This window comes from Oncorhynchus gorbuscha, linkage group LG25 (assembly GCF_021184085.1).
Source record: "Oncorhynchus gorbuscha isolate QuinsamMale2020 ecotype Even-year linkage group LG25, OgorEven_v1.0, whole genome shotgun sequence".
Taxonomy (NCBI): domain Eukaryota; kingdom Metazoa; phylum Chordata; class Actinopteri; order Salmoniformes; family Salmonidae; genus Oncorhynchus; species Oncorhynchus gorbuscha.
In genome coordinates this window covers 17292051-17319601 of record NC_060197.1, presented here as the reverse complement: position 1 = coordinate 17319601, position 27551 = coordinate 17292051, and the positions used below count along the sequence as shown (strand labels likewise).

Genomic DNA, 27551 nt, shown 5'->3' with positions numbered 1-27551 from the left:
ACTATTCACATTAACTCCACCCCCCTATCCACACCACTGCCACTCTCTGTTGTCATCTATGCATAGTCACTTTAATTAACTCTCCCTACATGTACATACTACCTCAACTAACCGGTGCCCCCGCACATTGACTCTGTACCGGCACTAGAGGTCGACCAATTATGATTTTTCAACACCGATACCGATTATTGGCGGACCAAAAAAGTCTATACCGATTAAATCGGCCGATTTTTATTTATTTATTTGTAATAATAACAATTACAACAATACTGAATGAACACTTATTTTAACTTAATATAATACATCAATAAAATCCATTTAGCCTCATGTAAATAATGAAACATGTTCAATTTGGTTTAAATAATGCAAAAACAAAGTGTTGGAGAAGTAAGTAAAAGTGCAATATGTGCTATGTAAGAAAGCTAGCGTTTCAGTGACTTGCTCAGAACATGAGAACATACTGTATGAAAGCTGGTGGTTCCTTTTAACATGAGTCTTAAATATTCCCAGGTAAAAAGTTTTAGGTTGTAGTTATTATAGGAATTATAGGACTATTTCCCTCTATACCATTTGTATTTCATTAACCTTTGACTATTAGATGTTCTAATAGGCACTTTAGTATTGCCAGTGTAACAGTATAGCTTCCGTCCCTCTCCTCGCTCCTCCCTGGGCTCGAACCAGCAACACAACGACAGCAGCCACCCTCGAAGCAGCGTTACCCATGCAGAGCAAGGGGAACAACTACTAGAAGGCTCAGAGTGAGTGACGTTTGAAACGCTATTAGCGGGCGTTAACTAGCTAGCCATTTCACTTCGGTTACACCAGCCTCATCTCGGGAGTTGATAGGCTTGAAGTCATAAACAGCGCAATGCTTGACGCACAATGAAGAGCTGCTGGCAAAATGCATGAAAGTGCTGTTTGAATTCATGTTTACGCGCCTGCTTCTGCCTACCACCGCTCAGTCAGATACTTAGATACTTGTATGCTCAGTCAGATTATAGTCAACACAGGACACGCTAGATAATATCTAGTAATATCATCAACCATGTGTAGTTAACTAAGTGATTATGATTGATTGTTTTAATAGGATAAGTGTAATGCTAGCTAGCAACTTACCTTGGCTTACTGCATTTGCGTAACAGGCAGTCTCCTTGTGGAGTGCAACGAGAGAGAGGCAGGTCGTTATTGCGTTGAACTAGTTAACTGTACGGTTGCAAGATTGGATCCCCGAGCTGATAAGGTGAAAATCTGTCGTTCTGACCCTGAACGATGCAGATAACCCACCGTTCCTAGGACGCCATTAAAAATAAGAATGTGTTCTTAACTGACTTGCCTAGTTAAATAAAAGGTATAATTTTTTAAAATTGTCTTTATTTTTTTGAATCGGGAAATCGGTGCCCAAAAATACAGATTTCCGATTGTTATGAAAACTTGAAATCAGCCCCAATGTCAGGCATATGTGTATAGGTGGCAGGGAAGTCATGCGCAGGATAGTCAAACGGAGTGTAAAATGGAGTTTTTTAATAATGTCATAGTAACATGCTCCATTACACTAAACAGGAAAAGAACAAACAAATATGGGTACGAAGACCCGTCGCGCACCTATACAACAGAAACACTACACTGACAAAATCTCTGACAAAGACATGAGCGGAAACAGAGGGTTACATACACAACAGGTAATGAATGGGATTGAAAACAGGTGTGTGGGAAGACAAGACAAAACCAATGGAAAATGAAAAAAATGGATCAATGATGATGGCTAGAAGACCGGTGACGTTAAATGCCAAGCACCGCCCGAACAAGGAGAGGCAACGACTTCTGCAGAAGTCCCAATTAAGATTGTCCATTCCGATTAATCGGTCGACCTCTAACCGGCACCCCTCTGTATATACTGTTATTTTTTACTGCTCCTCTTTAATTACTTGTTACTTTTATCTCTTATTCTTATCCGTATTTTTTGAAACTGCACTGTCGGTTAGGGGCTCGTAAGTAAGCATTTCACTGTAAGGTTGCATTCGTTGTATTCGGCGCATGTGACTAATAAAATGTGATATTTTTCAAATGAAGGTTTCCTGGTGACAATGTGAGCATCTAGAGTGGCAACTGGTAACAATTATATTGGAATCAATTTTGCGAGTAAAAAAAATAACTTTGGTAGGATTATAAACTATGGGTTTTGTTACAGGTCACCAAGGCAAGAGGGGGTGTCAAATTGATATATTTCAAATATTGGGAGGGTCATGACCCAGTGTTGCGTTTGAGACCACCTAAAGCGAGACCGATTCAAGACCAAGACCGGAGCAAATCCAGTCCGAGTCAAGACCGGGAGGGGGACAAGGGGTCTGACCAGAAAAATGCCAGTCCAATTCAAGACCATGATTGTAATTTTGTCAAATCACAAATCACCACCATAATAAGAGTTCAAAATGTCCAGTATTTCTGTGTTCATATTTCAAGAGAACTTGTCGATTCTTTAGACATTCAGAGTAGTGAAAAAAAATCCACACTGAGGGAAAATAGAGCCACTCTACAAATTATTACTAACCCAAACACAGTGGGGAACAATGAGTCTTCTACACCTTCAGAGAAGGGCTAAGGATTTATAAAATAAGAACTCTAATAATAGCATTCTAATATTATTATTTTCAATAATGTTCTGATTTAATCTCTTCAGCTTTTGTTGGAAAAGAAAGGGTTAATGCTGAAGTGAAATAAATATCCAAATCAAGATTTTTCTTTTCTGGTCTCTGGGGAGATAAATCTATCTAGCAAAGTCAGCTATCGGCTAGACCATCACAAGCTGGATAAAAGCATCTGCCATTCAATTGTATTTGGGAGTGACAGTGGAATAAACCAATTACATTCTGAGTTAGTGGGTAGGACCATTTTTAGAGAGGCAGCAGAAGGTGTTATCAAAGAGGATGTTGTTGCTAATTTGTTAGCTCCTCGCTCTTCAATAATAATTTGAAACTTAACTTCATGTTAAAAGTTATCATTATCTGGTGAGTGGAACTGTGTTTTTATTCAAGCGCGCTTGCTGTTGTTAGCCATTTCTTTGAAATTACCTTTGTGTGAAACATTGCTGCATTTAGCAACATTAAATCTTATTAAAATATTTTAATTTATAACCTCAGGAAGAACATGACACTTTTTAAAACATTTCACATTTTCATAAATTCTAAGAATGTTTAGGAATTATGACATTAACATTTTATAGCAATATGGTGTGGGAAAGCGACCATGCGTTTGGAGAATTAATAGACACTGCAGTAAATAAAAACATATGCCTTGACCAGGACCGGAGTCGACACAGACTGGTGCACTATAGCCAATCAGAGCTGCAGTAGGCCTTTATACAAACAAGCCATTTGCCACACGGGCCTGCCATCATTCACTTTGAACTGGACTGTGTGTTTACAGGCAGTTGCAACAGCACGACTTTTGATAATTAGAACGCATTCGCCAAAAGACACTAAATACACCTGAATGGATTTCAGCAAATATGTAAACACCAGGGGAGTCCTCTTACATTTGGGAATTTGACAGTCCTATTGATCAAACAACATGAAAAGGTAGTCTCTCTCTCCCTCAGTTATGCACATTAAACAACAACAAGATCAACAACTAATGCTAGCCAGCGCAAGATGAGCGAAAATATAGTGTAGGAACATTAGATAAACCTTCTCCAACTTTCACGCCTTGGTCTTAGTATTTGGTGTTTTCTTTATTATTTGTTCAGGCCAGGGTGTGACATGGGGTTATTATTTTTTTCGTATTGGGGTTTGTAGTATTTGGGGATTGCGGCTGAGTAGGGGTGTTGTATAGGCTTGGCTGCCTGAGGCGGTTCTCAATCAGAGTCAGGTGATTCTCGTTGTCTCTGATTGGGAACTGTATTTAGGTAGCCGGGGTTTCTCTGTGTATTTCGTGGGTGATTGTTCCTGTCTCTGTGTAGTTTCACCAGATAGGCTGTAATTAGGTTTCACGTTCCGTTTGTTGTTTTGTATTTGGTTAGTTATTTCATGTGTCACTTTTTCTATTTAAGTCATGAGTAACCACTACGCTGCATTTCGGTCCGACTCTCTTTCTACAAACGAAGAACGACGTTACAGCCTCCTCATCCTTCTGTAGCTTGCCTGCCAATGCATGTTTGTCCCCACCAAGCACCCAAACTAACTGGCTAAAGTTGGCTATCTTTCTAGCTAGCTACTTTCACAAATCAGAGAACACAAATGAGAGAACACCTCACTCTGACCATTTTACTTGCCATAGCAGAGCTGGTAAGGCTGTTGACATGTTAAGGAGAGCGTTCCTACTAATTATTACTTTTTTTGTCCGTTTACTACCACTGGTCATATTCATCGGGTGTTGTGTGTTTGTAAATTCATCAGCTGTTCTGCACTCTGGCACACTCAGACGAGAGTGTCCTGAAATCGGAGTAGATAGCCATAGTGAATTTGCGAACGCAAGAGGCATGCTAACTGGATAACAGTTGTTCAAGTTCTTGCTAGATAACCAAATGAAACATGCATCTCTAGCTGTGTATAGCAACTGAGAAACAATAGGAGGGTAAAAAGTCAATCACTCTCCCACTCCTTCAATTGCATGACATGGCAACCTCCTAGCAGCTAGCTGGTTTTAGCTTGCTACATAAATAGATGCACTAGCCTATTAGCCATGTTATGAATGACGCGACTATTGTCTTTGCTAGTTTGATTGTATTGACATTCCCAGCCTTTGTTACATTCGTCAGTTTTTGTCCAAAATATTGAGTCATTGAAACTGAAACAATGCAACTGAAACACCTCGAATGGAGATGCACTCTCATATTTGTTTTACTGATATTATGAAATCTGTTTGTTTCATATCTGCAAAGTAGTTTAAACGCTGTCAGTTCCACTTTAAACTTTAGTTCACCAGTTACTTTGTGTGCTAAACGTAAAATGTTTTTTGCAATGGGAAGTAATAGTTGTACATTTAGATTGGGAAATGCTTAATGGTTGGCTTATTATGTCTGCGTTTATAGACTGCTTAACTTCTTGGATATAGGGGGTGCTATTTTAATTTTTGGATGAAAAACATTCCCGTTTTAAACAAGATATTTTGTCACGAAAAGATACTCGACTATGCATATAATTGACAGCTTTGGAAAGAAAACACTCTGACGTTTCCAAACCTGCAAAGATATTGTCTGTGAACTGATGTTACAGAAAAACCCAGATAAAAATCCAATCAGGAAGTGCCGCATGTTTTGAAACCGCCTCATGGCAATGACTCCTTATATGGCTGTGAAGAAGCTAGGAGTCAGCTTACGTTTTCCATGTTTTCCCCAAGGTGTCTGTAGCATTGTGACATATTTGTAGGCATATCATTGGTAGATTGACCATAAGAGACTACATCTACCAGGTGGTCGCTTGGTGTCCTCCGTCGCAATTATTACGTAATCTCCAGCTGCAGTATTTTTCCGTTTGCTTCTGATGAGAAGCCAACTGCCACCACTGATTGATTATCGAATAGATATGTGAAAAACACCTTGAGGATTGATTCTAAACAACGTTTGCCATGTTTCTGTCGATATTATGGAGCTAATTTGGAAAAAAGTTTGGCGTTGTAAGTGACTGCATTTTCCGGTCTTTTTCTTAGTCAAACGTGATGAACAAAACGGAGCTATTTCGTCTACACAAATAATATTTTTGGAAAAAATGAACATTTGCTATCTAACTAAGAGTCTCATCATTGAAAACATCCGAAGTTCTTAAAAAGGTACATTATTTTATTTGAATGCTTTTCTTGTTTTTGTGAAAATGTTGCCTGCTGAATTCTCGGCTTAATGCTACCAATACTCTTACACAAATGCTTGTGTAGCTTTGGTTGAAAAGCATATTTTGAAAATCTGAGATGAAAGTGTTGTTAACAAAAGGCTAAGCTTGTGTTTGAATATATTTATTTCATTTCATTTGCGATTTTCATGAAAAGGAAACGTTGCGTTATGGTAATGAGCTTGATGTTATGATTACGCTCCCGGATACGGGATTGCTCGACGCTAGAGGTTAACCTTAAAATAACACGCTGACCAGACCGGACACATCGCGTGCGTGAGCGTCACAAAATAAATGTAGAAATCCATGTTACTCAATTATTGCACCCACACTGCTCCTGTGTGCCAACGAGCATCTGCGACGCCAAGGGCTAAAATAGAAGTAATTCCTATTTCTGAAGCAGATCGCGTTGAAAGTCCTTCCTCTCCCATCTCCTCATTGGTTTATAGAAGCAGTTACCCACGTACCATCTCCTCATTGTTTATACCCACGTGGGCGATTGAAAGACAAACTTTGTTGCCGGTTGTCTGGTAATACAATGAAAGTTTAGATGTGATCACCATATAAGTTCAAAGATGAAAAAGCCTGGAGGGAGGAGAGATGACTAGAAACAATTCGGTTGGCCGTTTTATGTGTGGATTAATTGTCGGAGTAGAGGACCTTGTGCAGTTCAGGTAAAATAACAACTCAATGTTTATATCCCAGGACAAATTAGCTAGCAACAGCAAGCTAGCTAAATAGGACACATTAACGTTAGCTAGCAAGTGCAAGCTAACTAGCTAAATTGCCATACATGTTTAATGCTTTTCGACCTGTCCCCAAATTAATGTCATTGGTTCAAATTTTGTTTTGATATTTTAACCTGCGTGTCGTGAACGCGTTTGGTGTAGGGGTGTGGTGTAATGTGGTGTAATGGTGCCAGGAGAAGTGGGTATTTACTAAAATGTTCCAAAAGGTTCCGAGAACAGCCCGCTCAGCGAAGGAAAGGCACCCTATATGAAAAATTCCATGTTCTCTGATGGTTAAAAAATAATTGTTTAATACATTTTTCCAACTTTCACTCTCAAAATCACAGTTTTGTTTTTATAGAAAAAAGGGACAAATTTGATGCTTCAGGTCCACAACAATGCTTAAACCACATCAATCTGATTGGGTGGGCCTGTCACCCAGGCCCATTTGAGCGTGACAATTGCGCATCACAAATAGCCAAGTAACCAACACAAAACGTTTTCAATACCTGGTTTGCTTGTTCCCTTACTAGCATTTACTAGTAGATATCATAAGTTTAACTTTTTTCCTACCCCACCGGCTACCGATGTCATTCTTCTGTGAGCTGCTTCAAGCCAAAACCAGTTGAGAGCTGCACACTTGCTGCCTGCAGATTATATTCTGTTGAAACTAGGCTGTGTGTGCAGCGAGCATGTGAATACATTTCACGTGCTCTGCGATTGTGTAGGCTACTTTGTGCATGATTTCTCTATTGTACTACATAATTGATAAGTCCTATACCTCCTCTACTATACACATTGCCCACTGAAAATAAAAGTGGGTATATGGCTTATACAGTACCTGTGTATACCCTCCACTACACCACTGGCCCTTTGTGTTTTACAAAAAAGTGCACTCTCCTATATGAGTGGGCTGGTTTTACAGTTGCTGTCCTTTCAGAATCAAGAACCTGTCACACACTGAAAGCCTATAGGTTCGCCACTGCGCAAACATGTCTATAATAGATATAAAGACTGTTAAGATATTAATGTTTCAAGAAAGGAGTGTATGTATTTGGCCTGGCGAAGTGGTTTTATGCGCTGACTGAATGGAAGCTGATAATTATGATGCTCCGTTGGTCTCGGGAAGAAATTACAAGTCCTCACTGTCATGAGACCAGTCTGGAGTACTACAAAACTGTCATGACCCCCCCCCTGCAAGTTACGTGCCTGGCGCGCGCACACCCACAATTACGCATTTCTTTAGTCTTGCTTTCAAAACATTACATGCACTTTCAAAGAATCTATCCTACAACAAACCCAGTCAGAGGCAGCCTGCATGTCTCACAGACAGATCAGGAGCAACAACCTATACTCCTGATTTAGACCATGTTTAGGAAACAAAATGTGAAGGCCAAAATTGTTGAGGGAAAGCCCTCATCATGTTTATGCAATCTAATAATCACTGTACCTCCAGAACCAGCTTTATATTTTATTTCAGTTGAGAAAATCTACAAAAGGAATTGGCCCACCTTAGTCTTTATTGATGAAGATGCATGTGACATTGTATCAACAGTGGACTAATGAAACCAATACCAGAAGATAGTTTGAGTAGATTTTTCCTTGAATAACTACAGTCAAACAAACAGGCCGAGGATTGTGACACAAGGTTTGTGAGGAAGAGAGGTGAGAAAGGCATAAAAGAGCAGACTTCTAGTATTGAGCATCAGCGTTCACATTATCGTGCGTCTGTGTGTATGAAAACATCTCATTAGAGAGCATGAGCTCACACCTGCTATTAACAGGAAGACCGACAATGAGGGAGTGGTGTTGAAATGCATACACATACACACCTCCACCCTCAATGCATGTTCCCAACAGCCTTTTTACTTCAGTGCTTTGAGACTTGTCATACATTTGAATTAGTGAGTGATTTCGCTCCGACAGTAAAACTCCGGGAGATTTTTGTTCCCCAGATACACAGAAACCTGAGATAGCAACAGACTGTTCAAACCCAGTAACCTAGAGTAAGTGGGTTTGTAGGCTGTCATTTCATAACTGGCTATTATGCATCAGCTATATATAGCCCTTAGCTAATTCCATATTGTGTTGTGTTACAGGTTGAACTCAAAATATATATATTTTTTTAATCACCCATCTACACGGAATACCCAAATAATGACAAAGTTAAAAACATGTTTTAGGAAACTTTTGCAAATGTGTTGAAAATGAAATACAGAAATATCTCATTTACATAAGTATTCACAGCCCTGAGTAAATACTTTGTAGAATCACCTTTAGCAGTGATTACAGCTGTGAGTCTTTCTTGGTAAGTTTCTAAAGGCTTTCCACACCTGGATTGTGCAACATTTGCCCATTACAGTTTTCAAAATTCATCAAGCTCTGTCAAATTGGTTGCTGATCATTGCTAGAAAACTATTTTCATGTCTTGCCATAGATTTTCAAGCAGCGTTAAGTCAAGACTAATTTGACCACTCAGGAACAGACACTGTCTTCTTGGTAAGCAACTCCAGTGTAGATTTGGCCACTCAGGAACAGACACTGTCTTCTTGGTAAGCAACTCCAGTGTAGATTTGGCCTTGTGTGTTACGCTATTATCCTGCTGAAAGCTGAATTCATCTGGTAGAAAGCAGAACCAGGTTTCCCTCTAGGATGTTGCCTGTGCTTAACGATTACAAGCATACCCATAACATGATGCAGCCACCACTATGCTTGAAAATATGGAGAGTGGTACTCAGAAATGTGTTGTATTGGATTAGACATAAGACTTAAGTTAATTCCTTTGCCACATTTTTTGCAGTATTACTTTAGTGCCTTGTTGCAAACAGGATGCATGTTTGGGAATATTTTTATTCTGTACGGTCTTCCTTCTTTTCACTCTGTCAATTAGGTTAGTATTGTGAAGTAACTACAATGTTGTTGATCCATCCTTAGTTTTGTTCTATCACAGCCATTAAACTCTGTTTTAAAGTCACCATTGGTGAAATCCCTGAGGTTTCCTTCCTCTCCTGCAACTGAGTTAGAAAAGACACCTGCGTCTTTGTAGTGACTGGGTGTATTGATACACCATCCAAAGTGTAATAAATAACTTCACCATTCTCAAAGGGATATTGAATGTCTGCTTTATTTTTACCCATCTACCAATAGGTGCCCTTCTTTGTGAGGCATCGGAAAACCTCCCTGGACTTTGTGGTGTAATCTGTGTTTGAAATTCACTGCTTGACTGAGGGACCTTAAATATACGTGTATGTGTGGGATACAGAGATAAGGTAGTCATTCAGAAATCATGCTACACGCTATTACTGCACACAGAGTGAGTCCAAGCAACTTATTATGTGACTTGTTAAGCACATTTTTACTCCTACTTATTTAGGATAGCATAACAAAGGGTTTGAACATTTACTTACACAAGACATTTCATTTTTTCATTTTTTATTCATTTGTAAACATCTAACTTGTAAACATTCCACTTTGATATTATGGGGTATTGTGTGTAGGCCAGTGACACAACATCTCAATTTAATCCATTTTAAATTCAGGCTGTAACACAACAACATGTGGAAATTGTCAAAGGGTGTGAATACTTTCTGAAGGCACTGTATCACTGTATATATGGGAGAGCATTGTATCACTGTATATATGGGAGAAAGTGTGTTCATTGGTATTTTTTTGTCTTCAGGTCTTGACAATGAACTGGGTCACGTGTCAAAGACTGATATGTTGACAATAAACATGTGTGTGTCGATGTAAATATTTCAGAGTAAATGACAGGTGAGTGACCGCCATGAGAAGTAGATCATGGGTCAGGGTTAAAGTTACGATGGAAAATGGTGATCCGAAGTTATAATTGCGTGTGTTGGTGCAAATTCTATAATGATCAGGTGAGTGATGGCGCCGGAGGGGAGGGCTGCTGTTTTATTGGCTCTTAACCAACTGTGCTATTTTGTTTGTTTTTTCACATTGTTTGTAACTTATGTTGCACATAATGTTGCTGCTACCGTCTCTTATGACCGAAAAGAGCTTCTGGACATCAGAACAGCGATTACTAACATTGAATTGGACGAATAGTTGTCCCTTAATGAGTCGGACGGGAAGGATATACTCCAAACACTCAAACAGGCCCTCATGCTCGTCATTCACTGGAGAAAGAAACTAAGATTTCGCAGAACGAGATAGGGGTGCCTTGTGAGGATCAGGCGACGAGTGTCTAATCTGCCTTTGCCATTAGTACTGTTAGCTATCGTTCAATCGCTGAAAAATAAATGGGACAAACTGAAAGCATGTTTATCCTACCAACGGGACATTAAAAACTGTAATATCTTATATTTCATGAGTCATGGCTGAACGACTACATGAATAACATACAGCTGGTGGATTACACACTGTATCGGCAGGATACAACAGCAGCCTCTGGTAAGACACGGGGCAGGGCCTATACATATTTGTAAACAATAGCTGGTGCATGTTATCTAAGGAAGTCTCAAGGTTTTGCTCGCCTGAGGTAGAGTATCTCATGATAAGTTGTAGACCACACTATCTACCTAGAGAGTTGTCATCTGTATTTTTCGTAGCTGTCTACATACCACCACAGACCGATGCTGACACTAAAACCGCACTCAATGAGCTGTATACTGCCATAAGCAAACAGGAAAACGCTCATCCAGAGGCGGCGCTCCTAGTGGCCAGGTACTTTAATGCAGGTAAATTTAAATCAGTTTTACCTCATTTCTATCAGCATGTTAAATGTGCAACCAGAGGGAAAGAAACTCTAGACCACCTTTACTCCACACACAGAGACACGTACAACCATAATTCTATCCTCCTGTTTCCTGCTAACAAGCAAAAATTAAAGCAGGAAGCATCAGTGACTCAGTCTATAAAAAGGTGTTCAGATGGAGCAGATGCTAAACTACAGGACTGTTTTGCTAGCACAGACTGGAATATATTCCGGGGTTCTTCAGATGGCATTGAGGAGTACAGCACATCAGTCACCGACTTTATCAATAAATCCATTGATTACATCGTCCCCACAGTGACTGTGAGTACATAACCCAACCAGAAGCCATGGATTGATTACAGGCAACTTCCGCACTGAGCTAAAGGGTAGAGCTGCCGCTTTCAAGGAGTGGGACTCTAACCCAGAATCTTATATGAAATTCCGCTATGCCCTCCGATGAACCATCAAACAGGTAAAGTGTCAATACACGACTAAGATCGAATCGTACTACACCGGCTCCGACGCTCGTCGGATGTGGCAGGGGTTGCAAACGATTACAGACTACAAAAGAGAAGCACAGCCGAGAGCTGCCCAGTGACATAAGCCTACCAGACGAGCTAAATAACTTCTACACTCGCTTCGAGGCAAGTAATACTGAAACATGCATGAGAGCGCCAACTGTTCCATATGACTGTGTGATCACGCTCTCAGCAGCCGATGTGAGTAAGACCTTTAAACAGGTCAAAATTCACAAGGCCAGATAGAATACACGTCCTGGTAATCTGAGCATGCGCCGACCAACTGGCAAGTGTCTTCATGGACATTTTCAACCTCTCCCTGTCGGAGTCTGTAATACCAACATATTTCAAGGAGGTCACCATAGTACCTAGAACACTAAGGTAACCTGCCTAAATGACTCCTGACCCGTAGCACTCACGTCTGTAGTCATGAAATGCTTTGAAAGGCTGGTCATGGCTCACATCAACACCATTATCCTAGAAACCCTAGACCCACTTCAATTTGCATACCACACCAACAGATCCACAGTTGATGCAATCTCTATTGCACTCCACACTTCCCTTTCACACCTGGACAAAAGGAACACCTATGTGAGAATGTTATTCATTGACTACAGCTCACCATTCAACCCCACAGTGCCCTCAAAGCTCATCACTAAGCTAAGGACCCTGGGACTAAACACCTCTCTCTGCAACTGGATCCTGGACTTCCTGACCGGCTGCCACCAGGTGGTAAGGGTAGGTAACAACACATCCGCCACGCTGATCCTCCACACTGAGGCCGCTCAGGGGTGCGTGCTCAGTCTCCTCCTGTACTCCGTGTTCACTCATGACTGCACAGCCAGGCACGACACCAACACCATCATTAAGTTTGCTGATGACACAATAGTGGTAGGCCTGATCACCGACAACGATGAGACAGCATATAGGGAGGAGGTTAGAGACCTGACCATGTGGTGCAAGGTCAACAACCTCTCACGCAATGCGATCAAGACAAATGAGATAATTGTGGACTACATGAAAAGGAGAACAGAGCACGCCCCCATTCTTATCTACGGGGCTGTAGTAGAGCAGGTTGACAGCTTCAAATTCCTTGGTGTCCACATCAACAACAAACTAACATGGTCCAAGCACACCAAGACAGTCGTGAAGAGGGCCCGACTAAACCTGTTCCCCCTCAGGAGACTGAAAAGATTTGGCATGGGTCCTCAGATCCTCAAAGGGATTTACAGCTGCACCATCAAAAGCATCCTGACGGGTTGCATCACTGCCTGGTATGGCAACTGCTCTGCCTCCGACTGCAAGGCACTACATAGGGTCGTGCGTACGGCCCAGTACATCACCGGGGCCAAGGTTCCTGCCATCCAGGACCTCTATACCAAGTGGTGTCAGAGGAAGACTCCAGCCACCCTAGTCATAGACTCTCTGCTCACGCACGGCATGCGGTAGCGGTCGCAAAGTTTATGTCCAAGAGGCTTCTAAACAGCTTCTACCCCCCTCTACTCCTGAACATCGACTCAAATGGCTACCCAGACTATTTGCATTGCCCCCCAACCACCCTCTTCTACACTGCTACTACTGTTATTATCTATGCATAGTCACTTTAATAACTCTACCTACATGTACATATTACCTCAATTACCTCGACACCGGTGCCCCGTACACTGACTCTGTACCGGTACCCCCTGTATTTAGCCTCACTATTGTTATTTACTGCTGCTCTTAAATTATGTTATTCTTATCTCTTTCTTTTTAGAGGGGGGAGGGGTATTTTCTTAAAAGTGCATTGTTGGTTAAGTGCTTGTAAGTAAGCATTTCACTGTAAGGTATTTGGCGCATGTGACATATAAAATGTGATTTGTTTTATGGAGTGAATGCCATAGAACTGGGTCAGGGATAGCCTGCATATAGAATCTTTATAGAATGTTTTTTTATTTTGTTGCCAATTATGCCATTTAGCAGACTTTTTTTTATCCAAAGCGACTTACAGTCATGCATGTATACATTTAACATTTTACCTTTATTTAACTAGGCAAGTCAGTTAAGAACTAATTCTTATTTTCAATGACGGCCTAGGAATAGTGGGTTAACTGCCTGTTCAGGGGCGGAACGACAGATTTGTACCTTGTCAGCTCGGGGATATGAACTTGCAACCTTTCGGTTACTCGTCCAACACTCAAACCACTAGGCTACCCATACGAGTGGTCCCGGGAATTAAACCCACTATCCTGGTGACATGCTCTACCAACTGAGCTACAAAGGACCATACTGTCTATGGGTTTGAGATGTGAGTGTAGTGATGTTGTATAGCATGGAGTTTTGAGGTTAGAGTGAAACCGTATAATAGGGGTCAGAGGTTAGAGGTAATTGGTTTAAAATGGAGGAACAGAGGTACTCACGCCATAGGTTTCTCCATACGGCTGCCCAGCGATCCCACCACCTCTCCCAACGTACAGAACGCCTGGCCAAGGAAGTCCTACAGAAACAGAGATCCAAGTTTTTATCATCCACACACAGCAGACTCCCATTCCATACTGCGCATAGAATACTCTTTATGAAACATGACATTGACATTAATACAACGAATCACATGTTGGGGGATGGGGGAGGGAGAACCCTTGTGATTCTATTAGCCAGTGTCTGGAAAAACACCAACACTTCATAATGGAATCTCACTGTGGTCTTCTCTGACAACAATGTCTAGTATAAACAGTGTGTGCTGTATAATCCCTATAGGCTTTATAGCCCAGTTATTTCCAGCATGCTCCAGCATCCAGACCTGGAGCAAATACTATTTGAAATACTTTAAGTATTTGCTCTGGCCTGCCTGGGTTACCAAATGGTCAGTTTATCCGTTTTAGGATTATTGTATTGGTTCCATTGCGCCAAGAAAACTCAACCAAGCCTAGATAAAGTATTTGAAAAGACTTCAAATAGTATTTGAACCCTGGTCTGATTTCCTCCCAGCTCCACTACCACACCTGCTCAGCTTGCTTGCCTGCCTATCTGCCTATCTGCCTGCCTATCTGCCTGCCTGCCTGCCTGCCTGCCTATCTGCCTGCCTGCCTGCCTATCTGCCTCTCACATGTTAACACAGTAAAGGTTTATCTCCAGTGGAATTCCAGACTGGCCAGGGCTGGCTAAGCAGCCTCTAAAACTGCCAAGTGTGTCATTCCCAGCCTGAGATGATTGATTTTATCCCCTGTTTATATGCCTGATCGAGGAAGGAAGAAAAGGAGAGAGACAGAGTGAGAGCAAGAGCAAGAGCGAGAGAGATTGGGGGCGGAGGGAAGGAGAGAGAGAGGGATAGGGATAGAGAATGTATCCAGCGTGAATGTCTGTGAAATTGGGAGAGACAGTCCCAGAATGGAGGACCAGTGAAAAAAGCCTTGTGACTAAGAGTGTTTGTGTGTGCACAGCATGTGTGTGCTAGGGTTCCTGGTTGCATACCTTTAAGGATAAAAAATGTAACTGCAACGTTAATGCAACGTATTTTACACAACACGACAGGCAGTGAGTGGACCAGGAGATATGGGCTTTATTATAGCGTTACTATTGTACCAACTCCAACAGGTAGAGGAGCATCTCTTGTACTCCACACATTGAATTGTGCACATCATCCACCAAACATTGTGGAAAAACGGCAGTTATTTTCCATGACTGCACACTATTGATGACAAAGGCGATTGGCCCACATCACAGTGACCACTCCCCCTTTTATCCTTTCACCATGGACACTTTTACACGCTGCTCACTATGTGCACATTGTTAGAATACTAGTCTAGAACATTACCCAACAGATTATCAGCCACATTAGTCAGGTAATGGTAAATAAAGCTATGCATGACACATGCCATGTGACAAGCCAACATGTGAAGGCTGTCCAAATAACAGAAAAGGTATCCCTTAAGGTCAAACATATAATAACTCGTTCTCATTGTTTGTGCTTATCTAATGACCTTCATCCTTAGGCGGTTGTTTGCCAAACAAAGTCTAAACAGAACATTTCCCTGCAATGTGGGCAGACTGGTTTTTCCAAATTGCCAAAGCAAACACAGGAGAGAGCAAAGTGTGAAACGTGACTAAGATAAGATAAGATAAGACAGGGATAGAAATGCTAAATGAATCTAGTCAATCCTAGGGATAAAAGTAACATGAGCATTTTGCTAATAGTAGGCTGAGCTTATGGTGATCATTAGGTAAGATAATGCCAGGATAATGTAGTATAATGCTTTCAGTCCAGTGAATTCAATGTAATTAATGTCACTTGAGACCATATTTAGCAATATGAGGTGGTTTAGAAAGGCAGCATCACGAATCCTGATTGGTATGGATGGTGTTCTGAAGGGTCATTCCAAAAAACGCTCTAATTAACCTCTGGACATGCCCCCTCTACTGCCAACTCAGCACACCTGAACTCACTCTAACAATCACCATTTCTCTCCTTTCCTCAGCTATAAATGCAGTTTGTTATCATTTCCATGTGTCCTTTTGTTGTGCGTCCCTGAGTTTAAATAAGTACCGTTTAATGTGTTATTGGAGATTATATAATGCTAACTTTGCCAACTTCCTAGCCTGTATATACTGTATATCTAATTATCAATCTACACTATATATATAAAAGTACACTCCATGACAAAAAGTATGTGGACACCTGCTCGTCGAACACCTCCTTTCCAATATCATGGGCATTAATATGGAGTTGGTCTCCCCTTTGCTGTTAAAACCCCCTTCTTTCTTCTGGGAAGGCTTTCTACTAGAAGTTGGAACAGTGCTGCGGGGACTTGCTCCCATTCAGCCACAAGAGCATTAGTGAGGTCGGGCAATGGTGTTGGGCGATTAGGCTTGGCTCGCAGTCTGCGTTCCAATTCATCCCATGAAACAGGACAGGGCCTTCCCCAAACTGTTGCCACAAAGTTGGGAGCACAGAATTGAATTGTATGTTGTAGTGTTAAGATTTCCCTTCACTGGAACTAAGGGCCCTAGCCCGAACCCTGAAAACCAGCCCCAGACCTCAATTTCTCCTCCACCAAACTTTACAGTTGGCACTATGCATTGAGACAGATAGCATTCTCTCATTTTTGTCCGTCGGACTGACAGATAGTGAAGCGTGATTCATCACTCCAGCTGACGCTTGGCATTGCACACGGTGATCTTAGGCTTGTGCGTGGCTGCTCGGCCATGGAAACCCATTTCAATAAGCTCCCGACTAACAGTTATTGTATTGATATTGCTTCCGGAGGCCGTTTGGAACTTGGTAGTGAGTGTTGCAACCGAGGACAGATGCTTCAGCATTCAGAGTTCGATGGACATTGCATGGCTGTGTGGTCAGATGATGCATATGCTAAGCTACAGGAATGTTTTGCTTGCACAGACTGGAATATGGTCCGGGATTCATCCAATGGCATTGAGGAGTACAGCACATCAGCCACCGACTTCATCAATAAGGGCATGACCGCCTGCATCACCGCCTGCTATGGCAACTGCTCGGCATCCAATCGCAAGACGCTACAGAGGGTAGTGCGTACTGCCCAACACATCACTGGGGCCAGGCTTCCTGCCATCCAGGACCTCAATACCAGGCGGTGTAAGAGGAAGGCCCAAAAATTGTCAAAAGCTCCAGCCACCCTAGTCATAAACTGTTCTCTCTGCTACAACACGGCAAGCGGTACAGGAACGCCAAGTCGACATCCAAAAGGCTCCTTAACAGTTTCTACCCCCAAGCCATAGGCCATGAACAGTTAATAAAATGACTACCCGGACAATTTGCATTGACCACCCCCTTTTTTTTAATGCTGCTACTCACTGTTTATTATCTATGCATATTCACTTTACCCTTACCGACATGTATATATTACCTCTTACAACTAACCTGTACCCCCACACATTTCTCGGTACCGGTACCCACTGTATGTAGTCTCGTTATTTTTATTTTCTTGTGTTACTTTTTTTCACTTTAGTTTAAGTCGTAAAAATATTTTTTGAACGGCATTGTTCATTAAGAGCTTGTAAGTAAGCATTTCACAGTAAGGCCTGTTCAACGTTCTCTCAAACAAAAAAATCAGCACTGAGCAAATTTCAGGTCGGCTGAGCGCAACTTGAACGTTGTGAAAATTCTGTGCAACGTCCAACTTGCATTTACTGTGAACACTGAAGCTGTACCCGCTTTAAGTTACAGTGGCCAAGTAGGCTGCTGTGGCTATTTGATCATAATGTAGGTCTACCAGAGTGGCCTGCCATCAAAAACAATGGAGAAAATGCATCTCATAACATTTTAACATGGAAATAGCTGTTCTGTCATTCAGCCTACAGTAGCAGCCAATATGTAGTGTTCAATGTAGGCCTACATTCTTTGGGGGGAAAAACATGCAGTGCTTGACAACCTGCTTATCCACTTGTCCTTCAGACAAGGAGGTGACTGAAAATGTTGTTGTTTGATGCAAGAAACCCCTTTACAAAATAAAATGTTATTATTCCCATACCATTATTACAGAGAATCAAACAAATTATGCTAACATCTGCCTATTGGCTTCTTAGATATTCAAGCCTGTCTCAAAATACAACACTGCCCCTTTAAGACAAAAAAAATCTCTTCACCTGACTTGATTTTCAAAGATGTCTAGAAATGTATACATGTTGTGCTCTTGTAGGAAGCAATCACTCCCCTATTGCTGACTACAAATGATCTATAACTGTGCTAATAACTAACTAGCAAAGGATCTGAAACATTTTTGCACACGTGGCTACATGCAGCTCTCGCTTTGACCTCAGAACAAGCGCATTTACTCACAACCACTCATGCTGTAAACACAGCCCAGTTCAAAGTAAATGACACAGATCCATATATGGCAACGGCCCATTTGCATATTGGCCTACTGCAGCTCCGACATGAGTAATGCATTGACATGAGTAATGCATGTCAATGCAGTAGAATCTTACTCCGATGCGTTCCGTCTACCACAACATCTCTTCTATAGTTTGTTTGGTTTCTGTATATTAGATTGAATGTGGCTAATAGTGTTAATTCGATCACAAATGCCACAGTAAAGGGAAAAGGGGGGTACCTAGTCATTGTTCAACAATGTATTCTACTGAAAAGTGTCTTCCACATGTAACCCAACCCCTCTGAATCAGAAACGTTGATAGCGTTAAACAGGGAAAATTGGTCATCAACCTTTACTGAGTCAAGATCACTTTGAGTCAAAATCCAAGCAGAGATCTACCGCTCAGATTTTTTTTTACATGAAAAACTTAAGCCTTTTAAAAACAATACTGTAGCAAAGAGGTCTGTGCAGTAAGCTATAGGCCCAATACATTATTACTGCAAATTGGCTTTGCTTGAATTGCCCTACCAAGGCATTGTTGTTTGGGCCATGATTTGATTTGAGGTAGGCTTTATGATCACACCAGTAATAGATTGTTGTTGTATTACCTGTGAAGCACAGCTGAGTGAGCATACATTTAAATTATCTGCTTTTTAAATCATTTTGGGGGGGCTGCATCTGATGGTCTGAGCAGCAGACTGAGGGTCTGTCTCTTAACATCCCTCCACTCTCCCTTTCCTCCACTGACACTGACCAAAATGGGACACCGTCTTCCTGTTGATGGCAAAACTCAAGTCGTCCCTGCATTATTTATGCCTCATGCACAAATTCATGTTGTTACTCCTATGAACAGAGAAAGTAAAATAATCCCTGATATTAAAAAAGACCCAAGCCTATAGATACTTCCTACTCATTCATTACTGCTGCATTGCTGTGTGGCAATAGGAATAATTTGCATTTTATGGCTTATAAAGGTGTTGAATACAAAGTGTTGACAGTGCTGAGTAAGAATTTAAACAAAGACAGCATCTATGGCGATCGACTAGGAATGCCTTGGAGATCAGGTCGATCGTAATCGACGGGTTGGTGACCACTGCTCTAGAAAGTTGGGTGAAGTTCAATCTCGTGTTTCTCACTGTGGGCTGATATTTCTGCAAGACCGTCCTGGGGGAGCTGCACGGCAGTTTCAGGGATATTGCGCGCAGCTTAGAGGGAACATTAGCACCTGTTGTATTAGACGCATGTGAGAAATACAATTTGGTTTGATTTTGGAATTAGATGTTCGACGAGCAGGTGTCCACCTACTTTTGGTCATGTAATGTGTGTTGAAATTTTCCACATTGACTGACCTTCATGACTTAAAGTAATGATGGACTGTCGTTTCTCTTGACTTGATTTTTTACCAAATAGAGATATTTTCTGTATACCAACCCTACCTTGTTACAACACAACTGATAGGCTCAAACACATTAATGAAAAAATTCCACAAATGAACTTTTAACAAAGGCACACATGTTAATTGATAATACTTTCCAGGTGAGACCTCATGAAGCTGGTTGAGAGAATGCCAAGAGTGTGCGAAGCTGTCATCAAGGCAAAGGGTGGCTACTTTGAAGAATCTCAAAATATATAATATATTTTGATTTGTTTAACACTTATTTGGTTACTACATGATACCATGTGCTATTTTCATAGTTTTGATATCTTCACTATTATTCTAAATAGTAAAAATTAATAAAAACCCTTGAATAAGTAGGTGTGTCCAAACTTTTGACTGGTACTGTATCGCTCACACACACACACACACACACACACACACACACACACACACACACACACACACACACACACACACACACACACACACACACACACACACACACACACACACACACACACACACACACACACACACACACACACACACCATTTGGAAAGTATTCAGACCCGTTGACTTTTTACACATTGTCATGTTACAGCCTTATTTTAAAATGGATTAAATAGATTTTCCCCTCACATATATCGAAACACAATACCCCATAATGACAAAGCAAAAACAGTTAAAACAATTTTTTGCAATTGTATTAAAAACAAAAAACGGAAATATCAAATTTACATAAGTAAACAGACCCTTTACTCAATACTTGTTGAAGCACCTTTGGCAGTGATTACAGCCTTGAGTCTTCATGTGTATGACACTACAAGCTTGGCACACCTGTTTTTGGGAAGTTTCTCCCATTCTTCTCTACAGATCCCCTCAAGCTCTGTGAGGTTGGATAGTGAGCGTCAGGTGTGTTAGAGTTGGGCTGGTACGAAAGCCTGCACTATTTCCATTCAACTTATTTTAATTCAGTGACTGAACAGGTGTCCAAGGCAAAAGTACAGAACTCAAACTCCTTTGGGGGGAGCTAGCAGACAGAGATACATTTGTGGAATAGAGTGGTGCGCATAAGAGAGAAAGGGACCACATGAATGAGCAATTCCCAGAGCGTGTGACAGGCACAGATGGGGTCCTTGTGGTAAGACTGCAGTGGGTAATATGCATCTCTTATTCTAGATTTTATAAGAACAGATAAGATCAAAATAGATCCCATCGGAACGTGTGGGTGTGTGTGTGTGCCTGCCTGTGTCTGTCTATCTAAATGTAAATAAAATCATCAAATTTTAAAGAAGAATCAGGGTTTATTGTGTGTCAACAAAGAGAGACTGATGGCATTGTTACATGAAATTACTGTAATCTGTGTGTTTTTATTCACAGCGATGACAATAGACAGGCGAGGGGCAGGGAGGGTAGAGAACACACAGCGCATCACATGGAACTGAGAGAAGGCGAGAGCGAGTGTGTGAGTGCACAGTTATGCTAAAACACACTGGCTACCCAGGGAAGGTAACCCCACTATGAAATACTAAACCCAGTAATTAAAGAACAGAGAGTAACTACTGTAGTAAGGGGGTGCTAATGACAATAGGATGAACCCCCAAAGCGCACACGCACTCTCACACACAGAAAGAGAGACTTACATGTTTTGACAGGTTGGAGCTCTTTGAGTCGACATCGTACCTGGAGAAGAGAATAGAAACACACACTGTTAGAGGGCCATGGAGATGACAGCAGTACAGCTGGGAGCAACAGGTGATTTACAGAAGGGGACACTCAGTAAATGTATAAAGCAATGAAGTCACGCAGAGTATTATTAAGTCTTCTTGTGCTTTTCAATCCTTTTAGTATCCTGACATGTCATACTGGAGGGCTCCCTGGGTGTTTAAGTGTTTGTGGGCTTGTGTTTGTATCCTTGTCTGTGTGAGCCAGTTCGGAAAGGGGGGTTCTTGCCCAACAGGGCTGCAATCAGCTGCAGATTCAGGAACCAATTTAAAGTCATTTCACAGTCCAGGTGATTTTACACTGCTACTAAAAATAGACGTCTATTTTTGAGGTAATATTTGAAAGCAATTTTATGGAGACTGAGCCTCACGTAACTGAGAAGAAAAGCAGTGATACAAAGACCCACTACTGTAGCTCCTGTGGTTTTTCTGACAGTGAGAACCATTACATGTAATCGAAACAAACTACCAAGGAGAAAGGACCACTGCTTGTCAGGCCCTGGTTAAAGCTTCAGTCTACAGTGTTTCCCCGATATGCTAAATCGTGGCCGCCACCCCACCAGAGAAATCTAAATGCCATCTTATTTATTTGAAAAACATTTTGGGGGATGGTAAAACAATAAATCTGTGTACACTTAAACAACTAAAACCATATATAAATGATGTAGAATAGAAAATGGAGCAATGTCTTTTTTTTAGAAGATCGCCTTTGAGAACCAACAATCACGAAAATAAAATTTGACTCCGGGAGAATCCAAAATTCCTTAAAGGTCATGGCATCCCATTGATTTTGTTAGTCATTTAGATAGCGTAAGACCAAAATGGTCCCGTCACTTGTATACAGCTGAGACTATTGAAACATTGACCATTGAATAGCTTTCCAAACCACAAACTGGAGCTTTAACAAAAAGGATGAGCAACACTGCTATAGAACATCAGCCATAGAACATAGATTCCATTTAAATCACATATTGGAACATCACCTCTCCACAATCACATAGGCCAGAAATAGACATAACTCTGTTGACAGAAAACATTATGTGCCCGAGGGGAAATTGTCTATTCAATCAGGCCAGTGTTTTCATCCACTATCATCTCTGTCAATGTTGTCTCAACAGGATGGCCTTACTCAATTACACACATCAAACAACTAGTAGGCTCTGATTCTGTTGATGGGAGATGAGAGGGAATATCTCTCTCTGTGTGATACTAGTGGGTCTCTGGGCTCTAGTCCTGTGCCAGCTTCCCTCACACACACACACACACACACACACACACACACACACACACACACACACACACACACACACACACACACACACACACACACACACACACACACACACACACACACACACACACACACACACACACACACACACACACACACACACACACACACACCGTCTAGCAAGCAGGACAGATCATGTGGCATACTGCCACTGTCAGTGAGATGGGATGGTGTATTTGTCATTCTGAGTGTAATTGTCAGAATGAGCTCTGGGGTGTTTGTTATGTAACTCACAAAGCACTGGAGGCACAGCAGCTCTAATGTTCCATTCCATTGAAACAGATCACTTACATCCATGAAAAAATAATTTCCTGAGACACACAGCACAAAGGCATGTTTTTCTACTTATTCAGCCGCCAAAAAAATGCCCCACGACACCTAACACACCTAACACACACAAACACACACTACCACATGTGTGCGTGCACATATTTTTGTCTCGGTCTGTCCATGATGTACAGTATGCGTACTTGTGTGCGTAGAGCTGTTGCGGTGACCACAGTAGAATTCTTATGTGACCGTTGAGGGTAATCTCCTCTTATGCACTCTGGACATGTGTTAGTAGCACCCAACTCTATAATGATCATCAGGTCCTAATGGTCGGGTACTCAGGACACTATTGTCCCTCTAACCACTCTGACATCAATGCAAATGGGTTTGAAAATCACACCAAACACTTCTCAACAAAAACAGTATCGTGCTAAATTTGAAGAAGTTCAACAACAGGTTCAAACTGAGTGAAAAACATGATCGTTGTGGATGTTGTTTCAAAGCCTAACACAACAAAATGGACAGTGTTTTCTAAGGTGATGATTCATTCAAAACAACCATATGGATATTAGAGCTTATGCATCTGCATAGGCCTATACTGTATAAGTCCAAGCCTGAAATAAAACGGAATTAAGATGATGCCGTTATAAAATAGATAGCCTACTGCATATTACACACAGCAAAAAATCAAACATTTAAAAAAAAAATACTGATTTAAGACATCTTTGGTACATAATTGTTCTAGCCTAAACTAAACAAATTCAGAGTTAACCTATAATTTTTAATGGCCTAGTAATATAGGGCATTTTTTATATTTTTAATAATTAATAGGCATTACCTTTAGCTACAGAAAACCTCACCACCATGCGTTTCCATCTCCTCTCCCTCTTAAATCATCAATAGCCTATAGTCGCATCATTCAGCCCATATATTGTTTCATTTCTAATGCATTCTATGGTTGCCAAATAACTAAGTCTAGCGTATAGGACCTGCTTCAAATCATCACTTTTACGGTCAACATAGCCACTTCATATGCACACTCTCACTCCGGAATGGGAAAAATGTCCTTTCTATTTCATTCAGCTATGTTCATATTTGTTTTACTATAAAATCATATAATATAAAATAATGGTACAGGATTTAAGCCTATCTTGCCTGCTAAATGAACAAGCCCACAGCATGCCGCATAGCCAGATAACATACAGTAGGCCAAATCATATTCTGTTCTTCTGAAATACATTTTCTTCATATCATCATGTTTCTTTAGACGGACCTTCCTAAAACAATGGATTTATTGTGTATATTGTGTATATTCAATTGATTTATTATACTTTAAAAAAAATGTTAAATGTAAATGTTCCAAAGGCGAGCATCAGCAGCTTGTATGCGTGCACATGCTTGTGGTGTGTGTTTTGTCTGTGTGTGTTAAGCCTCAGCTCTGACATTAACACAGCCTAGCAGGGCTCCATCACTCTCTTGTCCACCTCTCTCAGAAACCCATTCGACTAGAGTTCCACTCGCTTGCCTGGGAAAATTCTATTTCAGACCAGGATAGACAAGAATGAAAAGCTGCCCTACCTAACCTTTAAACACAGTCAAGACACCAACCGAGCCATAACATGAATGACAGAATATTATTACATGTCTACTCTGACACAAACCAGAAAGAACTCCAAGGAAGGTGAGAGAAGGAGACAGGGGAAAAGAGAGGAAAGAAGAGCGAGTGATCAGTGGGGGGAGAAAGAGAAAGGGATAGGAAAAAGAGGGAGCGAGAGGAAAAAGAGGGAGCGAGAAGGGAGGGGAAAAAGAGGGAGCGAGAAGAGGGAGAAGGGAGAGGAAAAAGAGGGAGCGAGAAGGGAGGGGAAAAAGAGGGAGCGAGAAGAGGGAGAAGGGAGAGGAAAAAGAGGGAGCAAGAGGAGCGAGAAGGGAGAGGAAAAAGAGGGAGCGAGAAGAGGGGGAAGGGAGAGGAAAAAGAGGGAGCGAGAGGAGGGGGAAGGGAGAGGAAAAAGAGGGAGCGAGAGGAGGGAGAAGGGAGAGGAAAAAGAGGGAGCGAGAGGAGGGAGAAGGGAGAGAAAAAAGAGGGAACGAGAGGAGGGAGAAGGGAGAGGAAAAAGAGGGAGCGAGAGGAGGGAAAAGGGAGGAAAAAGAGGGAGCGAGAGGAGGGAGAAGGGAGAGGAAAAAAAGGGAGCGAGAGGAGGGAAAAGGGAGAGGAAAAAAAGGGAGCGAGAGGAGGGAGAGGAAAAGCAGGTATAAAGAGAGAAAAAAAGAGCGTGAGCTATCTGAGCAGAGCACAGCCACCAGTGGCCTGATGTTCACACACACACACACACACACACACACACACACACACACACACACACACACACACACACACACACACACACACACACACACACACACACACACACACACACACACACACACACACACACACACACACACACACACACACACACACACACACACACACACCTTAAGCCTGAGGGGAGACACACACAGGTCGTGAACACACGCCTCCCCCTTAACACACACACACACTTTTTCTCTCACTCACGCACAATTCATCCCGAACGTGTTCGAAAGGGGTTGAGGTCAGGGCTCAATGCAGGCCAGTTCCTCCACACCAATCTCAAGAGACCATTTCTGTATGGACCTCGCTTTGTGCACGGGGGTATTGCCATGCTGAAACAGGAAAGGGCCTTCCACAAACTGTTGCCATAAAGTTGGAAGCACAGAATCGTCTACAATGTCATTGTATGCTGTAGTGTTAAGATTTCCCTTCACTAGAACTAAGGGGCCTAGGCTGAACCATGAAACACAGCCCCAGACCATTATTCCTCCTTAAAACTTTAAAGTTAGCACTAAGCAATTAACTTCATTCATCACTCCAGAGAACGCATACCCACTGCTCCAGAGTCCAATGTCGCCAAGCTTTTACAACACTCCAGCCAATGTTTGGCATTGCGCATGGTGTGCCATTGAAACCCATTTCATGAAGCTCCCAACAAACACTTGTGCTGAGTGTTGCAACCGAGGACAGGCGATTTTTACACGCTACGCGCGTAAGCACTCAGCGGTCCCGTTCTGTGAGCTTATGTGGCCTACCACTTCACGGCTGCGCCATTGTTGCACCTAGACATTTACACTTCACAATAACAGCACTTACAGTTGACCGGGGCAGCTCTAGCAGGGTAGAAATTTCACAAACTGACTTGTTGGAAAGGTGGCATCCTATGACGGTGCAACATTGAAAGTCACTGAGCTCTTCAATAAGGCCATTCTATTGCCAATGTTTGTCTATGGAGATTGCATAGCGGTGTGCTTTATTTTATACACCTGTCACAATGTGAAGGGGTGTCCACATACTTCTGTATATATCGTTTATTACGGTCCCAGTCAGGTCATTTCACATGGAGTAAATAATGCTTTGGCGTAAATAGAGATTTGTGTATCATTCAATTAGTTGTGTGTATTCAGTTAGTTGTTTGTTCTGTTAGCTGTGTGTCTCTCAGTAATGGAATGTGTCTTTTACTGTATTAATTCACAGGCCCTAGTTGGTCTTTCAGGCGCTGACACACACACACAGCACTTAATTTTCTCTCTTGTATCGGCGAGAGAGTGCCCACGCGACCTCCTGACCCCTCGCAAGTCAGAGAGAAATTTAAATACCTACTCTGACAGGATGACGAGGAGGAACACCGATATGCACACACACGCGCACACACAAACACAAGGCTGCACTCACACACACACACACACACACACACACACACAAGCGTGCACACACACTTTGACAGGACACTAGGCAGGGACACCAATCCATACTGACAATGCACACTCTAGATACACTCCTTTATACACTATACACACATAACTACACAAAGGTAGTAAAAAACAAAGAGAGATACAAGTGTTTACTTACAGGTCAAATCTCAGATTCTGTCGTTCCTCAAAGAAATAATCCAAGATGAATTTACGAACAAACTCCGGGTTGAGAGTGTTTTCAATCACCTCTGTCCTTCCAAACTTTAGAGAGCGAGAGAGAGGATGAAAAAGTTGAGGAAGATTACTTCCTTCGGTTGAATGTGGGTATTTGACAGACTACATTCGTGACATACAATTTCTAATGGAGAGAGAAACGAATTGACCGCTCAAAAAATATCATGGCGCATCTCAATTTCAAATGAATGAATGAAATATTGAGAATTCATGACCTGAGAGTGACATTACCGATGTCAGAGGCTGCCTCCCAAATGACACACTGTTTCCAATATAGTGCAAA

The 27551-nt window shown here is 41.7% G+C and overlaps 1 protein-coding gene across 4 annotated transcripts in view; it reads right to left on the bottom strand.

Annotated features, from left to right (window-relative positions):
* Window positions 1-27551, bottom strand: part of LOC124013818 (copine-8-like) — a 112639-nt gene that overhangs the window by 47697 nt on the left and 37391 nt on the right. For all 4 annotated transcript variants that reach the window (XM_046328368.1, XM_046328369.1, XM_046328370.1 and 1 more), the window contains exons 4-6: window positions 27192-27295; window positions 21628-21667; window positions 14182-14258 (exon numbers count right to left, since the gene is read on the bottom strand). In XM_046328368.1, coding sequence (XP_046184324.1) covers window positions 14182-14258; window positions 21628-21667; window positions 27192-27295 — 221 coding nt within the window. The remainder of the gene's footprint in view (window positions 1-14181; window positions 14259-21627; window positions 21668-27191; window positions 27296-27551) is intronic.